The 23252-nt window shown below is 35.5% G+C and overlaps 1 protein-coding gene, 1 long non-coding RNA gene and 1 other non-coding gene across 3 annotated transcripts; 1 reads left to right on the top strand and 2 right to left on the bottom strand.

The window, feature by feature from the left end:
- Nucleotides 1–1848: 1848 nt before the first annotated feature.
- LOC141831292 (small nucleolar RNA snoR83) lies at nt 1849–1974 on the bottom strand. The gene has a single exon (XR_012602037.1). It is a non-coding gene; the product is annotated as a small nucleolar RNA snoR83 (small nucleolar RNA).
- Nucleotides 1975–3955: 1981 nt separating this feature from the next.
- LOC141831128 (uncharacterized) lies at nt 3956–4418 on the bottom strand. Its single transcript, XR_012602010.1, has 2 exons — nt 4308–4418; nt 3956–4214 (listed from the first exon to the last, which is right to left on the bottom strand). It is a non-coding gene; the product is annotated as an uncharacterized LOC141831128 (long non-coding RNA).
- A 252-nt stretch (nt 4419–4670) lies between these two features.
- On the top strand, nt 4671–18553 carry LOC141830998 (GCN5-related N-acetyltransferase 3, chloroplastic). Its single transcript, XM_074718447.1, has 4 exons — nt 4671–5125; nt 7893–7951; nt 8563–8619; nt 18136–18553. The coding sequence occupies exons 1-4, from the start codon at nt 4679–4681 to the stop codon at nt 18323–18325; spliced, it is 753 nt and encodes a 250-aa protein (XP_074574548.1). The 5' UTR covers nt 4671–4678; the 3' UTR covers nt 18326–18553.
- The last annotated feature ends 4699 nt before the right edge of the window (nt 18554–23252 follow it).

The following is a 23252-nucleotide window of genomic DNA, read 5'->3' as shown; positions in this document are numbered from 1 at the left end:
TCATAATTCAAAAGGAATAACATAATTAAAAATTCAGATGACACCTATGAGTATCAGTCCAATTCATTCATAGGATAATAAAGGTGCACAAGCTAATAAAGGTGCAGCCTCAAAAGAGCAGGCTAAGCCAATAAAAAAAATTAAAAACCCTTCAAATGATTTTTATATCATTTAAGGGACTATTAAAGTACTCTTTAAAATAAATTAGTTAAGTAGAATTTATTATTTGATAATAGAAAATTTATTGGAAAAAAATCTATTTCTCAAGCATATATTATCATACAAATTAACTTTTACATAAATAAAAATTAATATAAACATTAAGCTGCTTAAACAACAAAAAACCTAATATCATTATTTTTGGTAACTCAATTAACAATCAGATGCTGAAGCAAGGTCTAATACAAGCACAAAACATAAACACAAAACCAGTATGAGTATAACTGAATTGGTTACTACAGAACAGAATTACAGAACAAAACGTAAACACACATGATCATGAACGAAATGAATGGCAAAAATTTCACACGTGGAGGGCTCAGCGTGCAAGTCCAATCACATGGGCTGCCTGCATGGTGGAACTGCAGTAATGGCTGGTTGCCCAGACAAGCATAGCACCCAGACTTCGCCTACAGTAAAGTGGAGTTGATTCAAGGGAATGCACCCAAACAGGCGTTTGGTGCAAGTCAAAAGTGACAATAATTTTGACAATAAAGAGTGAGGTCAACATCGTATCTCACTCTTTCCCATTCAAATTTCCATTAGGAAATGCACTACGTAGCTGTACCTGCTCATGCGATACAAAGACTTGTTTTTTCATTAAACTCGGTCGACAGCAACTCAAACATTCTCTGAGTTCTATACTTCAAGTCTTAACAGAATTCTCAAGAAACGGAGGTCCTACAATTTACATGAGTAATATCATTAAATAAGAGAGTGTAATTCTCACCTCTTTCAACATAACTTTTGCCCATCTTCAACATACACCCAAGCCACCAATACATGTCAAAGACATGAATCCAAATAGGCAAGTCTGTCTCATTGTCCCACTGCCAGGTCACCAATTCACCAATACACCTCTAAGAGCATCTACAATGCTCATTATAGGAGCGTTAATAACACTTCCTTAATCTCTCTCCACAGACGTGGAGCAGTGGTGGAGTGATCCATTAATGCGTTCAATATTTTGAACGCGTTCATGTGGCAGAGGTGGATCCCACATATTTTTTTTATTTTTTTAAGTGTTATTAACGAGCAACGTTGCAGATGCTCGTTAATAACACTTAAAAAAATAAAAAATATATATGAAACTCATCTCTGCCATATGAACGTGTTCAAAACATTGAACGAGTTCATGTGATCTCTCCTCCACCACTGTTCCACGTCATGTGGAGAGATTAAAGGAAGTGTTATTAACGCTCCTGTAACGAGCGTTGTAGATGCTCTAAGTCATCAAATTGCCAAGTCACCATTAACAAAATGAAGTACAAGAATCATAAAGTTGTTAGTTATATCCATCGATTATGCCAAACCGGTGCACAAGGATATGCCATTCTCTTGAAAAATAACAAGATGAAATCTTCGATTATGTCAAAAACTTATGCACAAAGATAATGACATCCTCTTGAGAAATTAAAAGTTGGATATTCAATTTTCAGCCCAATCTCTATACCCAAGGTAAGACTAAAGTCTAAGTTTTAAATCAAGGCAGACCGAATAATATTTAAGACATTCTAAATTTCATACTTGAAATCCTGCATGCTTTACTAACCCTCTTAAATAGGTTGAGCCCCAGAGAAAAGATCCTCCATTTGTTCCTGGATGCTGATACGAGATATCATAGAACCACTGTGTATGACACATTACTAATGAAACACCATCTTGAAAGAGGGAAGGCTCTATTAATGAAGCTGCTAGGTTTGATATCAGCTTCCTATGAAGCAGATAAGTAGCTTGAGAAAGTTCATCTGGGATTAATATAAGCCTACCAGCTAAACTATTCAAACAACAAAGAAAATAATAAATGAAAAAGAAAATGAACTAGAAAACTATCAAGTAGTGCAAGAATATGTGTGATTGAAGAGATTGGGTATTGAGGCCAGGGAGGTGTGAGATGGAGCATAAAAAAAGTAGTTATGTTCCAACATAAAACACCATCTATGTCAGCATTTAGAAGTTTAAGTTAGATCCATTCATGAAAACACAAGCTAAAATTTCAAAAAGCATATGCCAAGAAAATGAGATCAGCCCACAAGCATATGGAGACAGAGAAAATATCAAAAATATATATTTTTTAAAAAAATAAAATTATTATATGTTGATAATATCAGCTAACTCATGGAATATTTCTCAACACATCCAATTGATACTTCACATAAAATAATATATTAATCATAATATGTTAAACTCATGATTTATAACATCCGATCAATTAACCAATAGTATAATTTAAATCACATATATTAGTATGCATATAATTAACATGATATTTATAATCTTTTACCCCTTACAAAAATGATGTTTAAGTTAATGCTAGGGAGTATGGAGAAAAAAAAGTGGTGCCTTAAAGAAGTACTAATAACTCCATTACACAATTAATAAAAAAAAAAGGACAGCCCGGTGCACGAAGCTCCCGCCATGCGGGGTCCGAGGAAAGGATAGGATTTGAACCCATGACCTCTAGGTCACATGGCAGCAACCTTACCGTTGCGCCAAGGCTCCCCTTCATACAAAATAGATAAAGCCTCCAGAAAGAAATTTTGAAGTGCTGATAAACTTGTACTAGCACATTAAGTATCTAGATAAACCAATCACTTAGTTACTATTTTGATTGTTCCTAAAAATAAAATTATTTTAAAAAACCACCAAGTAACACTAAATAAAAGCATAATACAATGATATGATAGTTGTAAATGTCCAAAGATCATTGAACATGGAGTATAAAGCACATTGTTAGGTAAGACATAAGATACAATTCTAAAAATTATGGAGTATACAAGCATAATAATATCAAACTAAAGTAAAACAATAGACAGTAATGAAGCTGACATGAGTGACAATAATTGTGATCTATCAAAGGGGAAAATAGCAAGGAGCAATCCAATGCACGAAGTTCCCACCAATGTTGGATCCGGAAAAGGATCTATCGTACGCAACCTTACTCTACATTTGCAAGAGACTATTTCCGTGACTCGAACTCGTGGCCTCTAAGTCATACGGCAACAATTTACCATTGCGCCAATACTCCCCTTCTATCAAAGGAGAAAATCACAAGCAAGTAATAATTTCCTCTTGAACAAGAGATATAATCAAGTAGCTCAACATATTTCAGAACAGCTAAACTTGCAAACCACTATGATATGAGGCAAGCAAGCATTAAAATTCTGATTTTCTATAGGAAAGAAACCAAAATATATGAGTGACTGGATCTGACACATTCCCAAAGATCAGATGTCTCACTTTCTTTCCCTGTATTTGCTACATTAGATATGAAGCACATATCCATAATACTACAACTCTAAAAGAAAACAAAATCGACAGAAAGGAAATCAGCACAAGGATCCATTGTAATCCAGGATAGAAGAAAATCACAAACAAGTAATACTTTCTTCCTCTAGAACAAGCTCTTATCTTGATTAGCTTTGCATATTACAGAACAGCTAAACTCACAAGCCACTATAATATGAGGCAAGCAAGCATTAAAATTCTGTTTTGATATGGGAACAGATCAAAATATCAAGTGGCTGAGACTGATGCACCACAAAAGATCAGTCGCCTTACTTCCTTTCCCATTATTGAGCAAAAAGGAGTAGTATCCAAGAACAACAATAACAAACCGTGTTCCAATTATTTCAATGATTAATAGTACGATACTCAAACAAAAGCAAGGTCAATCAATGACCGAGAACATCATGCTCTTGAATGGATTTTCTGTGGCTAGGAAACAACTGTAACGTAACTAAATAAAAGTCATGCCTTTTAAAATTAACATTCAAATTCAGAAAACCTACAGAAAAAAAAAATCAAAGAACCTGAAACTAGCAATCTTCATGTTCAATATTCTAGCACAATCTTTCTTCCCAAACTAAAGTAAGATAAGTGCCGTCCTTTCTAGTTATCTCCCACACGCAGGGTGGAAAACGCTGTGAGAGACAGCACGAGGATAATCAAACGTGAAAATCTCCAATCTCATCGAGGTGCGAAGCTAGCTGTGGCTGTCATAAAAAATCGGATAGATGTAAACTATAATCACGGAGAAATTTGATTAAGACATCAGAAGAAGGCGTTAAGGAATATCTGCAGCCGACCACCGTTGAACAGCCCGGAGAAGCTATAGTACCAGAGGTCTCCGGGCAGGCGCCGCCATCAGCTCACCTTGGCCTCGTCAAGCTTCGGCCGATCCGGAGATGAAATTAGGGTCAAGAACTGGAACCCTAATTTATACATGGGCTTTTGGGCCCATGCCTTGGGCCTTATAAACTAACATCTATAAATATATATAAATAAAAAATATATAAATATTAAAATTATAAAAGAATGGATAATTTAGTTATTCTTTTTTTTTTGCAAATTTGAAAATTGCCATATTAAATTTAATAAATTAATTTAATATAATTCAAAATATTTAAAGTAAAAATACCTTTTAATAAAGTGTTGGCCTTCGAGCTCAATCTGATCGATGGCCGTCGCCTGCGGTGCGATCTCCGCCTCGTACCCTTCCCTCCGTTTCAGCCCTAATCCCTCGAGGAGACCCCCTCCGCCGATCTCCATCTTCGTTGGCTCCTCCCACGTCGACCCCCTCCAGCTCCGGGCTCTCCTCGCTGCCGCCAACCACTCCTGCCACCGCTTCCCGGCCCTCTCCCCCGACGGCCGCGCCCCGCTCGCTGATCCGGACAAGCTTCGTGTTGCTCTCTCCCATAGCTCCGTCGTCGTTTCAGTCTTCTGCCCCCTCAAGTTCGTGGCGGAATATGGCTCTGGCGCCCGTTGGGATGTGGTGTCTTCTCCCTTCCCCCTCGATATGTTGCTGCATAGAGCAGTGCCGTCGTTGGCGCTGGATCGGCAGCTGGTGGGGTTTGGTCGGGCAGTTTCGGACGGTGGATTGGCAGCTTCCATTCATGATGTAGTGGTATGTTCGATCAAGGAGTACTCTTTCATATGTGATATAACCAATGAGACTGTTCAGTTAATACAAATACTAATTTAGAATAAAAAGTAGCCATTTGTTAGCTATATTTGTTCAGTACGTATATCAATCTTCTTGAAAAAAGATCCTTCTAGTCTGTACCTGATGCAGTGGAATATTGAATAGCAATTGATACACGTGAGAACAGGCAATACCAACCAGGGTCTTATCCATTTTTCATAAGAAAGAGGATGAGGCTGTACTAAAGACCTTGCATTGTAAAATGTCATTAAGTGCTAGATTAGTTACCCTCGTTTATGGGTATTTGATTGGAATCCCATGTTCAACTACAATTCCACCCACAATGTGAACTGACTGGATCTAGTGTCAAGGTTAACACCCTTCCTCAACTTATAAAGCATACAAAGACTGAAGCCATGTGTCTAAGAATAGTCTATGAGGAAGTACACTGGACTTTTTAACTGTTGCAAAAATCAGAGTTAACATATCTTATTATTCCCCTATGCACGAATGTGCCAATTTGATAACAAATCCAATCCTTTGTGGAGTTATTGAGGCAACATGAAGTGTTATTATGGCACATTTCTTGTCCATAGAAAGAAGACCAAGTATACACAAAAAATACTAGCAACTTGGAGAATTATCAGATTCAAATTATACTGTACGTCTGCTAGTCATCCACATGGTGCACATCAAATTCTCATAACCTAAAATTTGACTCAGATATCTCCATCCTAATAACCTTGTAGGAAGTGTAAGTGACATGAAGTCTCAACTGTAGTGGCATTGTTGCAAAGCTCATAAAACATACTTGGAAGAGTAACTCTCTTCCTCAAGAGATTAGCTCTGTTGTGGAACCTATCATGAAAATTGTGTAAATCAGAGATACCAAAATCCAAATGATATCACGAAACTCATCTCAGACAACCATGGTGGGATAGACCAAGCTATATCACAACTCTAGAGCCCCATCCCTACTCAAATAGGTTTGCTCTAGCTGACATCAAGTGAAGGTGAATAAAAATCCAAGTCGTAGATGACAACTGTATCTTATTGACAAGGAATGCCTCTAGAAAGGCTTGACTAAAAACAACCATCATCCCTTTCCAGAAAGGATCTTGACATGACTTGGAAACAACTAGTATGGAGCTCAAGGAAAAGGACTTTCAGACCTACCAAAATAATTTTAAATATCAGACCAAGACAAATCACACATCGACAATTGCCAATGACTACTTAAAGAGGATAGAAGACCTAAACAATTGCAAATGAGAAATAAGTTGAACTTGGAATCTGTGGCAAGGAGATACAGAGTTCTTCAAGTATTAACCACCATCTGCAGAGAAAGGCCTAATTGAATGCAGCCCCATGTCAATTAAGGATCCATTATAGGAAGCTGAGGAATTCTGCAAGGCTTTTCAACTCATTGAAGGTAGAGAAGGCCAATGAGATTATTTGATGGTCCAACACTTGCGTTGATGAATTGGTTCATGAATATCTACAAGAGAGTAGAATCTTGTCAAATCATCAATCACATAGGCTGAGGCAATTCAATACTAAGAACCTTAGTTAATGTGATCTCTTATTGAGCTTGATAGAAAGACTATCAAATATTTCTTTTTCTTATATCTTAGTTATTGCAATTTTTTATTTATTAATGTACACCCTATAAATATAGAGAAGTGAAAATTGTTTGTAAATGTTTAATCAATCACATAGGCTGACGCAATTCAATACTAAGTACCTTAGCTAATGTAGCTACAAGTTTCCATTGAAAGAGATAGCAAGAAGCAAGATAAAAGAGTACAAGTTATCTATTTTGTGACTACCTTGGATATTTTATTGCAATTGCAAACTCAATTTGACAGAAAAAGAATTTTCTAGTATGATAAATTCATAAGAAAGCAGTTCTTAAGTTGTAACTCGAACCACATTGTTTCCTATGTTGATATAGCAATTATAGAGTAATGAAATAAGAGGATAGTGTTCTAATAAAAAATCTACTTAAGTAATCTCTTGTTCTTTTGCACTTTCCGCTTGGTGTACTCATACATTTATGTTAACATCACCTGTCAAGTATTCACAAATACAGAATAGAGCACATGCTTTAAGAAACCATGCAAACGCCCAAAAAAAACTAGACGAGGCATAGTAAACATGATCAAAGTATATGAACTGAGCAGGAAAAAGTTGCTTTTTTAACATCAATTTTAATTGTATTAATAGATAAAGTAATTCATTCATATAAAATATGTATAAGATGATTAAGCAAATAGATATCAACAATGGAGAGGTGGAAATAATTAAGCCCTTTGGCATTTTCTCAAATTGCTTTCTCTTGCCTTGAGGCCTTTTGTGTAGGTTGTAACTGAGATTCCTTTTTAATCGGCAGCAAGTCAACAGTAACTGTGGAATTTTTTAATATCACAGTGATGCACGTGCCCTACCATGTTCTGCCAGATCTCGATATGTGGGTAGTTATCTTCTTATATAATTATTCCTAACTTATATTTGGAGCATGCTAACTGATAAGTAATAATGGAGTTCCACTAAGTCATATAGGATTGTTGGTCCATATTTAGAAGCTATCAAATGGAGTTGGCAGATGCATCATTTTTAAAAGATGTTTTATCCCTCATTTTGAACCGTTTGCAACTTTTTAGTTAATTGATACTTTTGCCAATTCTATCACCTTTTGAATGTCGTAATATTGCATAAATTTATATCATTTATATCAAGTTCCTTTCAGGTTATCCCTTCTTTACAGAGACGAGGTATTGGTCGAAAGATAGTTGCACAAATTACAAGGTAGGAAATTTTTAAATAATTATGGAAGTTTACAGTGACACTTGACATGGTCTGATGGATTTGAGACAAGCAATAATGACAGAAACAAGCACTTAGACTAATTTGGTTGCAAAAGATGAAAATAATCACCTAGTTCTGCAACTTAGTTCTAATCTATGAAGCTTTTCATGTTTGATGCATGCCTTAGATTCTACATTTGAACTTTGAAACTTGTGCAAGTTCCCTTGTTAGTATTCTGAGATCTGATTGCCATTTCTATTGTAATGAATATAATTCAAACTACGAAAACAGTAGAGACAAGCCCGATGACTGTTTGAGGTGAGTTAACATAGATTAACTCTAGGCATTTTCTATATATCCTTTTATTTTAGCCATCTTCAAGGGGTTGTAAATCATTAAAATTATTGATCTGAGTCCTGAACCTATGATCTTTGTTATCTATATCACATGCCCTAGATATAACAATTGACACACGAAACGTGTTCAAGTTTCATTGTTAGTGTTGTGAGATCTGATTACATTATTCTATTATAATGAATATATTTCCGTAACTTCAATTATGAATACCTATTAGCATGTTCAGAATTTGTTCATGATATTTTTCTTTACAGGATTCTAACTAGTAAAGACATATACGATATCTCAGCCTTGTGTTCAGAAAATGAGAGGTACCTATTTTTCTTTTATTTATTGTACCATCATTATGATAAGGTAACATGATTATTTTTTTGGAGGATGGAACATTTGTGGTTTGAGAAGGATGAAATTGGCTTACATGATGTGATCGTGTCTGAACCTGATTAATACAAAATTGAGAAATATATAACGTAAATGCCAATGTTAATGTTTTAATAAGTATTTTGATATTAGAATTATCTGAAAGAACTTGTAAATCGGATTTAGCCGCATGAATTCTATAAACTGAATAAGAACTCGGGTAATCGAAAATACAAGAACAGATTTCAACGATTAACATGGCACAACATATTAATATACAAAAACAAAGAACCTAATTGGAGAGTCATTGTCCTTGTCATATAGCGTCAACTGCTCGATTCCTATGGAAGAAGATGAAGCGGAAGCAAGAAGATGGTCTTCTAAGGAAATTAAGGTGTTGGTGTTGTAAAACCTTTGTCAATGGAAAATGAAGGCAAGATATCAGTTAACCCTAAACCCTTAAGGATCAAACTCTATATATAGAAATTTGATCCGTTATTAGTCCATAAATAATCACGGATCAGGCTAACTAGTTTTATATATTTAATCCATATCCAATAATTTGAAATCCGATAAATTTTAGTTAGATCACTTAAATGGGTTCGGTTTGTATCCGCATATACAAATTACAATTAAGTCCACCTTAAGAGATTAAATTCAACAATCTTCCACTTAGGCTACATGCGATGTGTATATAATATATGACTATAACTTTAGTTGACATCAAACTATGTGGGTACAGAATACCCCTGCAAATAATTTGGTCTATTAACTTCATTGGTATAGGACTTAAGAGATCGTAGCTACTATATATGTCTATAATAAGCCCTAACAATAATCACAATACCAATGTTATTAATGACATAGATTAAGATGTGGATATGTAGTATAGAAATTACATGAAATGTGATCAGTACATGTCAATTTTCAATTGGTCCTGAATGACCTAAAAGGGTCTATTCATATTTACAAATATTTTATTCTAAACTGCAACAACAAATCATCATTCAAGCCTTATAATTCCTACAGGAATCTGTATCATATTTACAAATATTAAATGCTAAACTGCAGTAGCAAATCATGATACTTTATTTTAGAATATTAAACATGTAAATATTCATTAATGTTTTAAACTTTAAGTACGTACAATAATTAAAATAAAATATTTATCTTTATTAATAAATATAGAGCAATAAAATGTATATGGACTGCTACTAGATGAATTCTTCTTACATAAGAAGAACTCTCATATCCACAATATGCGCATGAAACACCTTAGACACCAAGCCCTTGGTGAGTGGATCTGCCAACATGGAATCTGTACCGATGTACTCTATCATCATCTGACGACTCTGAATTCTTTCTTTAACCGTTAGAAAGAATTCGACGAACTGCGGTTGTTCTTGACATAAAGTTCTTCGGCTTTATATCACACTTGATCCTCAATGACCTGTCAATACTATCAATGATATGCAACGCTTTGATGAAATTCCACAACCAAATCCTATGATTGGATGCTTCGTAGCATGCTATCAACTCTGCCTCCATAGTAGAAGTGGCTACTAACGTCTGCTTGACTCTCTTCCAAGATATAACCCTTCCAACGAGCATGAAATTATAGCTTGAAGTGGACCTCTTGTCATCCAAGCATCTAGTAAAATCGGAGTCTGAATATCCAATCACCTCCAGGTGATTTGATCTCCGATACGTAAGCATATGTCTTTTAGTTCTTTATAAATATCACATCACTTACTTTACTGTTTTCTAGTGCGATGGTTCTGGGTTACTTACATATCTGTCTAACATCCCCACTATGAATGTTATATCTGATCGTATACATATTTGTGCATACATGAGACTTCCCAGAGATGACGCATAAGGGAGTTGGTTCATCTCCTTTCTTTCAAGTTCAAGCCGTGTACACTGCTACAGGCTGAATCTGTCACCTCTAGACACTAGTGTGTCACCAGGTGCACAGTTTTGCATGTCATACCTTATAAGCACCCTTTCAATATAAAATTTTCTGTGAAAGTCTAAAAATGTCTCTTGAACAATCACGACATATCTGTATATTTAATACAAAAGATGCTTCGTCAAGATCTTTCATTTCAAAATGACTAGATAGAAATAACTTGGTTTCATGTAGCAGACCATTATTATTGCTCGCAAGCAATATGTCATCTACATACAGGACAAGTATAACAAACTTATTCTCACTGAACTTGACATATATGCACTGATCTATAGAGTTCTCTCTAAATCCAAATGAGATGATCATTTAATCAAATTTTCGGTACCATTGACAGGACGCCTGTTTTAAACCATAAATGAACTTCTTTAATTTACATATTAGGTGCTTTGAATCTTCAGACTCAAAGTTCTCAGGTTGCACCATATATATAGACTACTCAATATCTCCATTGAGAAATGCAATCTTTACATCCATCTGATGTAGTTTTAAATCAAAGTGAGCTACAAGTGTCATGATTGCCCTAAGAGAATCTTTCGTCAACACAGGTGAGAAAGTCTCCTTGTAATCAATGTTTTCCTTCTGATAAATCCCTTGACAACAAGACAAGACTTATATTTTTCCACATTACCCCTTGAATTCCGCTTGGTTTTAAATATCCATTTACAACCGACGGGTTTCGTACCTTCGGATAATTCGATAAATTCCCAAAAGTCATTGTCTGTCATAGACTTTAACTCTTCTTGCATAACATTAATCCACCTTTCAGAATTAGAACATCGTTTGACTTCTTGAAAAGATGCAAAATCACTTTCTAACCCAATGTCAAACTCGTGCTCTTGGAGATAAACATAATCACGAGACATCGTGGATCTCTATTCTCTCGTAGATTGCCTTAAAGACATTTGTTCTTGAGGTGGTTGAGATATTTGCTCATCAATATACGGCAATATCTCACTTTGAATGGAGGACCCTCCAACTGCATTCGAGATGCCATGTGAATATCTTGGTTTACTACTCCCTCTAGATGTGCAATATCCATAATGTGCGGTATGGTAATCATATTGCTATTGATTGCACTAATAATGACCACAGGAGGATTGCTTACGTTTTCCTCAAAAATTATTTTTTTAACTTTATCACTCCCACCGTCCTCAATGAATTTGGCGTTTCCTATTTCGAAGAAGGATCTGTTAGATGAATCATAAAATTTATACCTCTAGACTTCAGAGTAACCCACAAAATTGCAACTCACAGTTCCTAAGTCCAATTTCTTTTATTAGGCTTGTAAGGTCTAACCTCAACTGGACAATCTCAGATGTGTAAATGTCTAATACTAGGCTTTCTACTCATCCACATCTTGAATGGGGTTTTAGTTACTACCTAACTTGGTACTCTGTTAAGTAAATAAACTACAGTCTTGAGTGTCTCACCCCACAAAGATTCAAGTAAAAAAGTGAAAGTCATCATACTTCTTACCATATCTTTTAGGGTACGATTATGTCGCTCAGTTACATCATTTTGACTGGAAGTACCAGGCATGGTATATTGAGGCACAATCCCACACTTAACAAAGATAATTCACAAAAATTCCTGGACATTGTTCACTTGATCCATCATATCGACTATAATATTCACTTTCAGGATCGGATCAGACAGCTTTAATTTTCTTATCTAGTTGATTTTCAACTTCAGCTTTGAAAATTTTGAACACATCTAAAGATTACGACTTTTCATGAATGAGTTACGGATAGCTGAATTGAGAGTAATCGTCTATAAAGCTAATAAAATATTTGTGTTCATTCCAAGATGCCTTAGGAAATGGTCCACAAATGTCTGTATGTATTAGCTTCAAAACATCATTACAACGACTTGCCTTCTTATTTTTTTTGTTAGTTGTCTTCCCCTTAACACACTCAATGTAGACATCAAAATCTGACATGTCAAGGGAATCGAGAATTCCTTGTGGCATTAACCTTTATAGGCGTTGTTTGGATATATGTCCTAAATGTCTATGCCACAACATAGATGAATTCTCATGAATGAAGTACAGATAGCCGAATCAAGAGTAATCGTCTATAAAGCTAATAAAATATATGTGTCCATTTCAAGATGCCTTAAGGAATGATCCATAAATGTCTGTATGTATTAGCTCCAAAACATCATTACAACGATTTGCCCTCTTATTTTTTTTGTTAGTTGTCTTTCCCTTAACACACTCAATGCAAACATTAAAGTCTGACATGTCAAGGGAATCGAGAATTGCATGTGATATTAATCTTTCTAGGCGTTGTCTGGATATATGTCCTAAATGCCTATGTCACAATATAGATGAATTCTCATTAGTTAATTTGTGTTTTGTATCTATACTATGCATAATTATGTTACCAACCATAGGAGTTATGGTATTTAATTTATAAAGTTTATCAACTAAGGAACTATTTCCAACCAACACTGAATTATAGAAAATACTGAAAATTTTATTTTCAAATGAATAAAAATAACCTAATTTGTCCAAACAAGAAATTGAAATTAAATTCCGTTGAAAAGACGGTACAATAAATGTATTTTCTAAATCCAAAAAGATATTAGTTCCTAAACAAAGTCTAAAAATACCAATCGATTCGACTTTAGCTTTTCTTCCATTTTTCGTATGGATGTATCTTTCACCATCAAGCGAAAGACGGCTTCTGAGACAATCTTGCATAGTGACACTTATATGAGCAGTAGCACCGATATCTATCTATCAAGTGTTAGAGGGTACAATAGTCAAATTGACTTATAAACTAACAAAGTTGAAAAGTTTATCTTCTTTACACGTCAATTGGTGTATTTAATGTAAATTTTCTTCATATGACCTTTCTTCTTACTGTTGGGATGTATACCAGAATCCTAGTTATGTAAATAAACATTCTGAAATAAGAATCATATTTGGTCAAAAAATTTGCATTTAGTTTTTATGCAAGTGTCCATTTAATCTATATTGTAGATTAACATGGTGTGCGGAGTCACACACAGAAGACCATGTTATCAGTTCCTTATAGATTATAAACAGTGTTCACAACCAAAATGGATTGGACAAACCATTAGAGTGGTTGTAGTGTAATTTGGTCTTAGTCTGTCTTGACTATAGAATTACACTAGTACACTAAGTGTGTATTGAGCAGGACCATCTGAGGATTGTTCGATTTATACTGACTATATAATCGAACTAAACCTCTGTTACTATAGATGTACATGCTCTTAATCCCGATAATAACAAACACATGTGCTTAGTATGTACTTCTTTAATTCATCAAAGGGTGAGATTTAGATCGATAGATCAAAAGGCTCGATAGTTGGGAAGTAGTATTATGTACATTGTGTGTTGATTATAGAAGGAAACTGTGTCTTATAATCTAGGCTGATGATGTCCCCTTGAGGAGCTCATAAGGATTATCATGTAAACCCTGCAGGTGGACTTTGTCCGCATGATAATAAGGTTGAGTGGTACTACTCTTGGATTAGAAGTTGATTAAATTCGAGTTGTCAGTAACTCATTTAATTGACGAACATACGATATCTTAAACACAGGGAGACTAATGTACTGATAGTAAGAAGGAGCCCATATTATAATATGGGATTGGTGCGGTAGTGCAATAATAACTCTCTAGTGGAATGAGTTATTATTGATAGACTTAAGCTGTATGTTCGGTGAAGAACATGGGAAGCTTAAGCCTATCAGGAGACCAAAATCAATTCCTCCTCTAGGTCCCTGCTGTAGCCTCTGGGAATCCTCAAATCCACATTGGAAGAATTCTTGAAGAAATCAGACATTCGAACCCATACAAGGCTGTGTAATCGATCAGCTGATCGATTACACACCTTGGTAATCGATCAGCTGATCGATTACCAAGCCTCGTGGGAGATCGACTGGTAATCGATCAGTTGATCGATTACCAGTGTTAATGAGGAAAAGTTACGATTTTTAATCGATTCCCTGATCGATTAAGCACCTCGGTTCGAATTGGAAACTTCCGAAATCATACCAAATTCTCCGTTGATTGATTGATTGAAATCATACCAAGTTTGATCCAAATCATACCAAGTTTATAATTTAAATCATACCATATTTATGTGATGGCTAGGCTATAAAAGAAGGGGCTTACCAAGGGTTGAGAACAGACGAAGTTAATAGCTTTAGGTGGTCGAGACCCTCTCGGCAGCCAACCCCTTCTTCCTTTCTCTTTTCCCAGACAAAGAGAAGGAAGGAAAGTTTAGCTAGCCATCGAAGAGGAGAATTCTGGTTGAGAAATTCTCGAAGGATCGTTGCCCACACAACGTTCGAGAAGAGGAGAGGAATACAGCAGAAGATCAAGAGGTCTTCGGGTGCAAACTTCATAAGGTATAATTTAATGTTTTCGCATAAGTTAAATTATTCCTTTTATATTGGATCCTGTAAACCAAACACAAGAGCCCAATGATCTAAACGAGTCAATCAAACTTCGTTTGATCGACTATGAGGGCAACTTGAGATCGTTGCCGGAAAAATTTTTGTTCTACAAGAATCTACCGGAACGGTTTTTCAAGACTTTCCCATCACTTACAAAAGTAATAAGTGGATTTCTTATCTTATTTTTTGTGTTCCTTATGGCCAAAACTCCTAAAATCTATAGTTTGCTTTCTCTTTCGTTTGTTATTGATCCTTTCCTATTTGTTGCTCAAACTTTGGGAACCAAATGCTAAGTGAGCACTTTTAGGTGTCTCACGCCACAGTCTTTCCTTTTCTTGCACATATTAAGCTATAAGTTCATTTAATGTCCACTTATCCTTTTGAGTATTATATGAAATTTTAAAAGTAGTGAACTGTGCAGGCAGAGACATCAAGACGAAATACACTAACATAAACTCAGATATTTCGAGTTTTAGTGCTTTCAAACTTGTGGCAATATTGGACATCTCCATAATATACTCCCTGATATTTCCTTTGACGTTATATCGCATAATTATCAACTTTGAAAGAACTGTGGTAGTCTTGACCTTTTCGTTTACAATAAAACGGTCTGCTAATTGGCTAAGGAAACTTTTGGCATTTTCTCCTTTAGTAATAGAGCCTTTAATTGATGTTAGTTTGGAGAGTTTCATGATACTTAAACACATGCGGTTTGATCGCTCTCACTTTTCAAATTCAGTCATCTGCTTTATGGTGCTAACATTAGTCAAGGTGTAGGGCGATTATATCTCAATGTATAGTCCAAGTTCATGCAGCTCAAGACTATGATAAAGTACTTTTTCTATTTATCAAAATCAGAACCAATTAAAGTGGGGATGTTGTTAAGAGTAGTAGTTACTGATTGCACTGAAATAATAAAAGAGTGAAAATAATATAAAGTCACGATTTAATTAATACCAAGAACATATATATAAGTATAGATAATAAAATATGTAAATAAAGCATATAAATGAGTTATTTATGAGATACCAAATACAACATTGTATTTTACTCTTTGAATTAAAATACAATTTATTAGCGGTACTCTGTAATATAACTCAAATTTTAGCTGGCTACATAATAAGTCTTCCTTTGGGCCGACCCATTATGCGCATAATTCGATACTTTATATGAGTTATATATTGGTCCATAATTTACATCAATTTTAATTAGCCACGGAATATGTCCTCCTTTCGGTCAATATATTTTGTGCACGATCTGAACAAAATAAATTTGTTCTACAGTTGTAAGCTACTTTGAACATATATCTGGCATAAAGGTAATTTTTCTTTGGGTCAATTACTTTTAGTATAGATATACGTCTACCGATACAAAATGCACTAAACATATCTAATGTGCTTTCCTTTGGGCCGACACAATAGTTCAATTTAGTAATATGTATGTAAATAGACCCAAGAAGACCCTAAGAACTTTAACCGAACAGATAAGCACTTGATCAATTTTAATAGCTCAAAACATTAGACTTATCAATTGATTAATATCATCTGACAATCGATTGGTATCACTCAATCAATTACCTTAATTGATTTGAAAATCTACTGTATGTGATTTCGAGATCATCAATCGATTGATGATGAGTGTTAATCAATTGATGTCAATCAATCAGTCTCACTAATCAATCACAAACCCATATGTGTTCGACATCTAACTCATCAATCGATTGTTAATTCATGACCATCGATTAGTAATCATCAATTAATCACTTAAATTGATTACACGAAGCAATCAAATCAGATAACCGATTTTATCGCCAATTTAGGGTTGTCGATCACTTGATCACTTAGTCACCTTGAAGCAACGTTCATCTGCGACAAACTTAATAATAATGATGGTGATCAATTTCCCATGGGTCTTGTCTCAGCCAAAAGAAAAAAAAAATTTGAAAATTTTCACGTTCCTTAAAAAAAACCCCACGGTGTTTTTTTTTCTAGAACATGGGAAAGAAAAAAAAAATCTTGAAATTTTTCACGTTCTTTGTTTTCATTATCAAGAGATGATCTCTGTTTTGGATATTTGATTACTTACTGCATCTGCAGTTTTGTTATATTGTTTTAGCCCTACAGCTCACTGTAGAAATATTCTAGAGAGGAAGCAGGACCTGGTGTTTATGTTTAAGCTATCCTGTAATATTACAAGCTACACTTTTATTGCCAAAAGAAACTGTGAAGGACATCTTTTCATACAACTATGCTTCAATTGACAATTTTAAGTCTTACAACTTGCAGCTTGATGTCTACAAATGATGATGAGTTTTTCACAAATTATGTCAATATGCCATTTGATGCTGGCTCTTGGGCATTGTTATGGCCAGTAATCAAGAACTTACTCTCTTAAAGAGTTGTCTGATCTTTAAGTCATGCAGAGTTGGTGTTTAAGAGTTTTTTTTTCATATTAATAATAATGTCTAGACTCTCCTCTTGTTTAATTACAAAAAAACCCACAAGCCATATCTCCCAACTGTGTGAAGTGGATTCTCTTTAAAATAGTTTGTCTCCCCAATCTGCATCATGATACCTCAAATGATGCAATTAAAGATGTTCAGTTGCACTTCATGCACATTTTTGCTATTTGGTATCTATGCAACTAAAATGCTCATGGTTATTGTTTGCCATGTCCTGATATAAGCAGCATAGTTTTTAAGTGTTTTTCATATTTCAAGTAATTTTTCAGTAAATTTTCTCTTTTAACAATATGATACATCGTGAAACTTGATCTTTGAAGCTGTGGGAGTTCCATGAGATCTCATTTCCTTGAAACTTCAGTGCTTCATAGGCTGAAATTTTACATTTCTGGTATCTTAGCAAGTCCCATGAGCTTTGATATGTCATGAACAACTGCTTAGTCTTGTAGATCAATGAGCTATCCTTACAGCCATTCGTCCGCATACATGCTTATGTCCTGACTTGGTATGCAACACCATTTAATGTCTGAAAATAATGGGATTCTATTATGATGGATATAATGTTGGATGTAGCAATCATCTTCTTTTGACATTTTTTTTCTCAGATTATTTTTTGAGGCCTGTGGCTTCGGAGAGGATCGTCTTGGTTCTACTACCATGATGTATACACGAACTCCACCAGACTGCAAAAGCAATCAAGTCGTACGAGTCGCTGGCAGATTGCAACTTCTGGTCCCACCTGGACGAGAGTCAGGCAGCACTATTTTGAATTCTCAATCAGAGTCTATCAGATAAAAGACACACAGTTAATGTTGATTTGATCTGTTAACTCCTGTCGACGTGTTAATATCGTTTTGGTGCTGTCTTCTAGTCAATTGTGGTTGATATGTAACACTAATTGTCGATGGCCATGGAATTCTAGCGATCATGGCTCGTCTATTTGGATTGTTAAAAGGTCTAATTGGGTCATCATCTTCAACTAAAATCCAATCCCCAAACGATTTGATGTGATCACAGCTTATGGTCTTTCTAATCTTGGTTGAAGACTCTTCAGTCATTACATTTTCAGGTTAAGAAGTGATATGTATTATAGATGGTGACCCACACTGAGCAGTGCTGAGATAATCATGTTGGATATTTTATGGACTAGCATAATTAAATTAATATTGTTATTGGGCTTAGCTATAATGGGTAGGCTTGGCCCATTAAATCATAGCAGAGGCCCCTTCTCCTAACCTTATATATGTGGTTGTCGCCCCATTGAGACACACATGAGAAATTTGGAATTGGGTCATAGGAGAAGTTTCTCTGCGATTTTCTCTACGGCTGTTTTGAGTTTTTCTTACAGGAAAAAAATGAACTCCTCGACATCTTCCACTCCAGGTATTTCTAACATCTAATTCTTCTTTATAGTAATTTTTTATATCATGAATTAGATGTTGGAGATTTTTCATCAAATGGTATCAGAGCCAGGTTTTATTGAAACATTTAGGGAGTTTATGTTTGAAGAAGGAAAAATGATAAATCCTTGTTTACCAAACGAAGACAACATAGTTCTGTTCTCATGAAATCCCTAAATTTTTGTTCTCATAAAATCCCTAAATTTCTGTAAATTCTGTTGAAATCTGTTGCCGCCGATGGCGGATCTGGTGTCGGCTGGCGAAGTCGTAGCCGTAGCCGCGCAGCCGAGGAGGCAGTGACAGTGGCCAGGGCGCTGTGCGTCGGCGTCGGCGTCGGCGTGACTAGCGCAGGACTGCTGGTGAGCGGCTGGCGTCGGCGATGGCGCCGGGCGGACTGCAGAACGTCGGCGAGTGGTGTCGGTGTTGTGGGTGGCGTCGGCGGCGTCGTGGGCGGTTTTGGGCGGTTTTGGAACCGTGCGTTTTGGGAACCGCATGAGGAAGAAACGGGGGTTAATTAAAAAAAAAAAAAAAAAAAAAAATTTTTAAGTCTGTTCTTACCAGTTTAATATTGATACGTGGGCCATTGGTATTAAATTAATTTTTAAGTGGGGAGAGCCCATCATTAATATTGTTGGGATGTCATGGGTTTTTTAGAGAACAGGACTAAGTACAGGAGGGGAGGTAGCCCACCTCTGCCTCGTAGTTAGTTTTTTGCGCAAGTTTGTCCGTTCTGATAGGGATGGAACCAAGCCCACAGTTTGGCTGGCTATTCACTCTTCTGATTTGTGGGGACTCAGAGGCTACATAAGTTTGTGACTATAAGCCACAGGAATCCGCTCCTTTCTTGCTTCCCTAAATATGCTTTTGAGATGAAGACGACCAGAATTAAAGGAGGAGACGCGAACTGTAGGAAATTGGAAAAAGAAGAATATATATACCACTCCTGCTTTCTCCATCGCCTTTCTCAAGACCACTGGCTTTATAAAATATTATTGTTGATATATATATATATATATATATTTTTGGCCGTATGTTTTGTTTGTGATTAGAGATAAGCTGATTTGTTGATGAGCTGCGAGGGAAGGGTTAAATAAGGTTATAAATCCTAGGTTTGTAGGTTGGTCAAGGAATTATAAAGGGAATGAGATGTCATAAGAATTTAGTGCAGGTGTAATACCATTGTGTTGTGCTAGGGTGTGTATGGATTACATCTGTGCTTGGCTGATTCTGGAATTTTAAATGGATTATCAGTCATGAAATCTTTATTGAGTGAATTCAAGATAAGCTGTGTATTAGTAGTCATATTATGGGAAGGAAGGAAGTTTGAGAGACGATGAAAATCTCTACTAGCCAGAATATGTTTATTGAATAACTGGCATGTGCATTCTGTATTATTTTGTTGAATGTTCTCACTCTGCTCCAGTGTGACTTCCTATCGTGCAAGCAACCAACAAGACATTCTTTCTCACAGATTACAAGTCTGTTTATGACTTTTTCATAGTGAAATTGAGTAACCTCATGAACTAAATTGCCTCTAGTCGTCCTTAATCTTCTGTCATTATGTGTTCCATTATGTGGGGTGTATCATGTGGACTTGTCGGGATTGTATAAGAACTTAAGTATATCTTCAATTGGGGTTGAGCCCATTCCATCCCAAATGACTAGTCATTTGAGAGGGGATATCCTTTTAGTAGATATACATAATGGACCATTGTACATGTCCGTGTTGGACAAATGAAAATGTGATATTTTGCTTAACACGCCCCTTCATGCCTATCTTAATTCAATGATATCAATGTTGGTCTGATACCGTGTTGAATTATAATTAAACCTCATTCCATCTTAAAATGATTAGTCACTGGGATACCCTGTTAATATATTAGACATTATAGACTATCGCGCCGAATGAGAGAGAGAGGGAGAGAGGAACCTTGGGACGTTTGGGGTGGGTCACAACTAGCTGCCCCATCCTTGTTTAGTTCTTTTTGCTTGCTTAATTAAGGCAATGACTTTGTTCTTCTCCATTAACCAAATTGCCTACGGCATTTGTTATTTTAAATTTTCTTAAATTTAAAAGAGGTATTTTAAATTTAAGACCATTTTGTATTGTTGTTAATATTTTTTCATAGTTGTGAGCTCGCCTTCGCGAGACGGATTATGATAAAATATTATTGTTGGAAAATTATTATTAATGTGACATTAGGAATTATTTTAATAATGCACTTACCCTATCGGTTTGTCTTTATTGATATAATTCTAATGATTGGTAATTATATTTTAAAGTTTTCAGTATCCTTTCGATATTAGCTTTAAAATTATAATTATTTTATATGATGTGAGAATTAATTTATGCATTGTAATTCGGGACCCTTCGGCGGGATTGCATTTGCATGAGATAAATTTATTGTGGTCATAAGCTCTATTTCTTTTGTTGGATATGCTCGACAATAATCTCTCATTAATATTTAAATTCCAGCTTTGCCTATGAGTATGAACTCTTTACCAAAGTTGAATGGAACCAATTATGAGGACTGGGTTGACTCTATTAAGTTATTCCTTGCCATTTCTAATGTTGATGCTGCCCTTACTGAGAATGAGTCTAATGTTCCCATAACTGAATCTTCCGCTGCTGTTATAACAAAACATGAAAAAAATGGACTCATTCTAATAAAGTCTGTTGGCAACCTTATGTATGCTCAAGTTTGTACACATCTTGATATTGCTTTTGTTGTGGGTGTACTTAATTGGGAGATACTTGAGTAAACCTGGTGTGGCACATTGGCAGGCTGTAAAATGTGTTTTGAGGTATCTGAAAGGTACCAAAATTATATGATCACATATAGGAGATCAAATCATCTTGAGGTAACAGGTTATTCTAATTCTGATTATGGAGGTTGCCCAGATGATCATAAGTCCACATCAGGATATATATTCATATTAGCTGGGGGAGTTATCTCTTGGAAAAGTGTCAAACAAACTCTTACAGCTACATCAACCATGGAAGCAGAGTACATAGCTTGTTATGAGGCCACATGTCAAGCGATATGGTTGAAAAACTTTATTGCTGAATTTGATTTTGTGGAGAGTATCTCTAGGCCTCTCACTATATATTGTGATAACTCTGCCGTGGTGAGCTTTTCTCTCAATAATAAAAGCTCAAAGCGCACCAAACACTTTGAGACAAAATTTATGTTTGTGAGAGAGAAGGTTCAAGAGTTTAAAACTCGTGTCGAGCATATCCCTACAGAGCTTAATATTGCTGATCCCCTAACCAAAGGCATAACTGTTAAAGCTTTTGTTGATCATGTAACCCGTATGGGTGTAATAAGGCCTTTTGATATTTTGGGTTAGTGGGAGTTTATGCTTATGTTTTTGTTATGACATCATATTTATAATATTTGAGACATTGAACAATATTGAGATATTGCTCAAATAATAACTACTGTTGATATTGCTCAAATAATAACTATTGTTGTATATATATTGTGATGGGCAGACATTTCGGACCCAGTCTCAATTTTGTTGTTATTATATGACATCTTGGGCAATATTGTATATTGTGGAGACATTTCGGACCCAGTCTCAATTTTGTTGTTATTATATGACATCTTGGGCAATATTGTATATTGTGGAGACATTTCGGACCCAGTCTCAATTTTGTTGTTATTATATGACATCTTGGGCAGATGTTTGGGTCATTCTACTTAACATTTGTGGAAATTTTGGACAGTCTCATTTTGTTGTTATTACATCATCTTGGGCAGATGTTATCCATATTAGCATTTTGTTGTTGGGTCACAGGATATAAGTATCTTACAATGCATGATATCATTATTCCTTCGAATGTGATTTTCTGTATTATTAAGATGCTTATAGTTCCATTTTGGACCTTTTCGTGTTATGTGTTGACTTATTTTGACATCTTATTATGGTCACATATTGTTGATTAATCTGATGTATTAATTATGCTGTCCAAGTGGGAGAATGTTGGATATATTTATATGGACTAGCATAATTAACATATTGTTATTGGGCTTAGCTATAATGGGTAGGCTTGGCCCATTAAATCCTCTATAGCAGAGGCCCTACTCCTAACCCTAAAATGTGGTTGTCGCCCCATTGAGACATACACGAACATTTTTGTCTTGGGGGTGATAGGAGAAGTTTCTCTACGTTTTTCTCTATTGTTGTTTTGGTTTTTCTTACAGGAACAAAAGATGAACTCCTCGACATCTTCCGCTCCAGGTATTTTAACAATGTCTAATTCTTTTATAGTGTTTTTGATCATTCATCATATCTTGAATTAGATGTATAGTTTTTCC

This window comes from Curcuma longa, chromosome 6 (assembly GCF_044706935.1).
Source record: "Curcuma longa cultivar G26 ecotype Majalengka, Jawa Barat chromosome 6, ITB_CL_G26_1.1, whole genome shotgun sequence".
NCBI lineage: Eukaryota > Viridiplantae > Streptophyta > Magnoliopsida > Zingiberales > Zingiberaceae > Curcuma > Curcuma longa.
The sequence above is the reverse complement of the archived record's forward strand: the minus strand, read 5'-3'. Positions and strand labels throughout refer to the sequence as shown.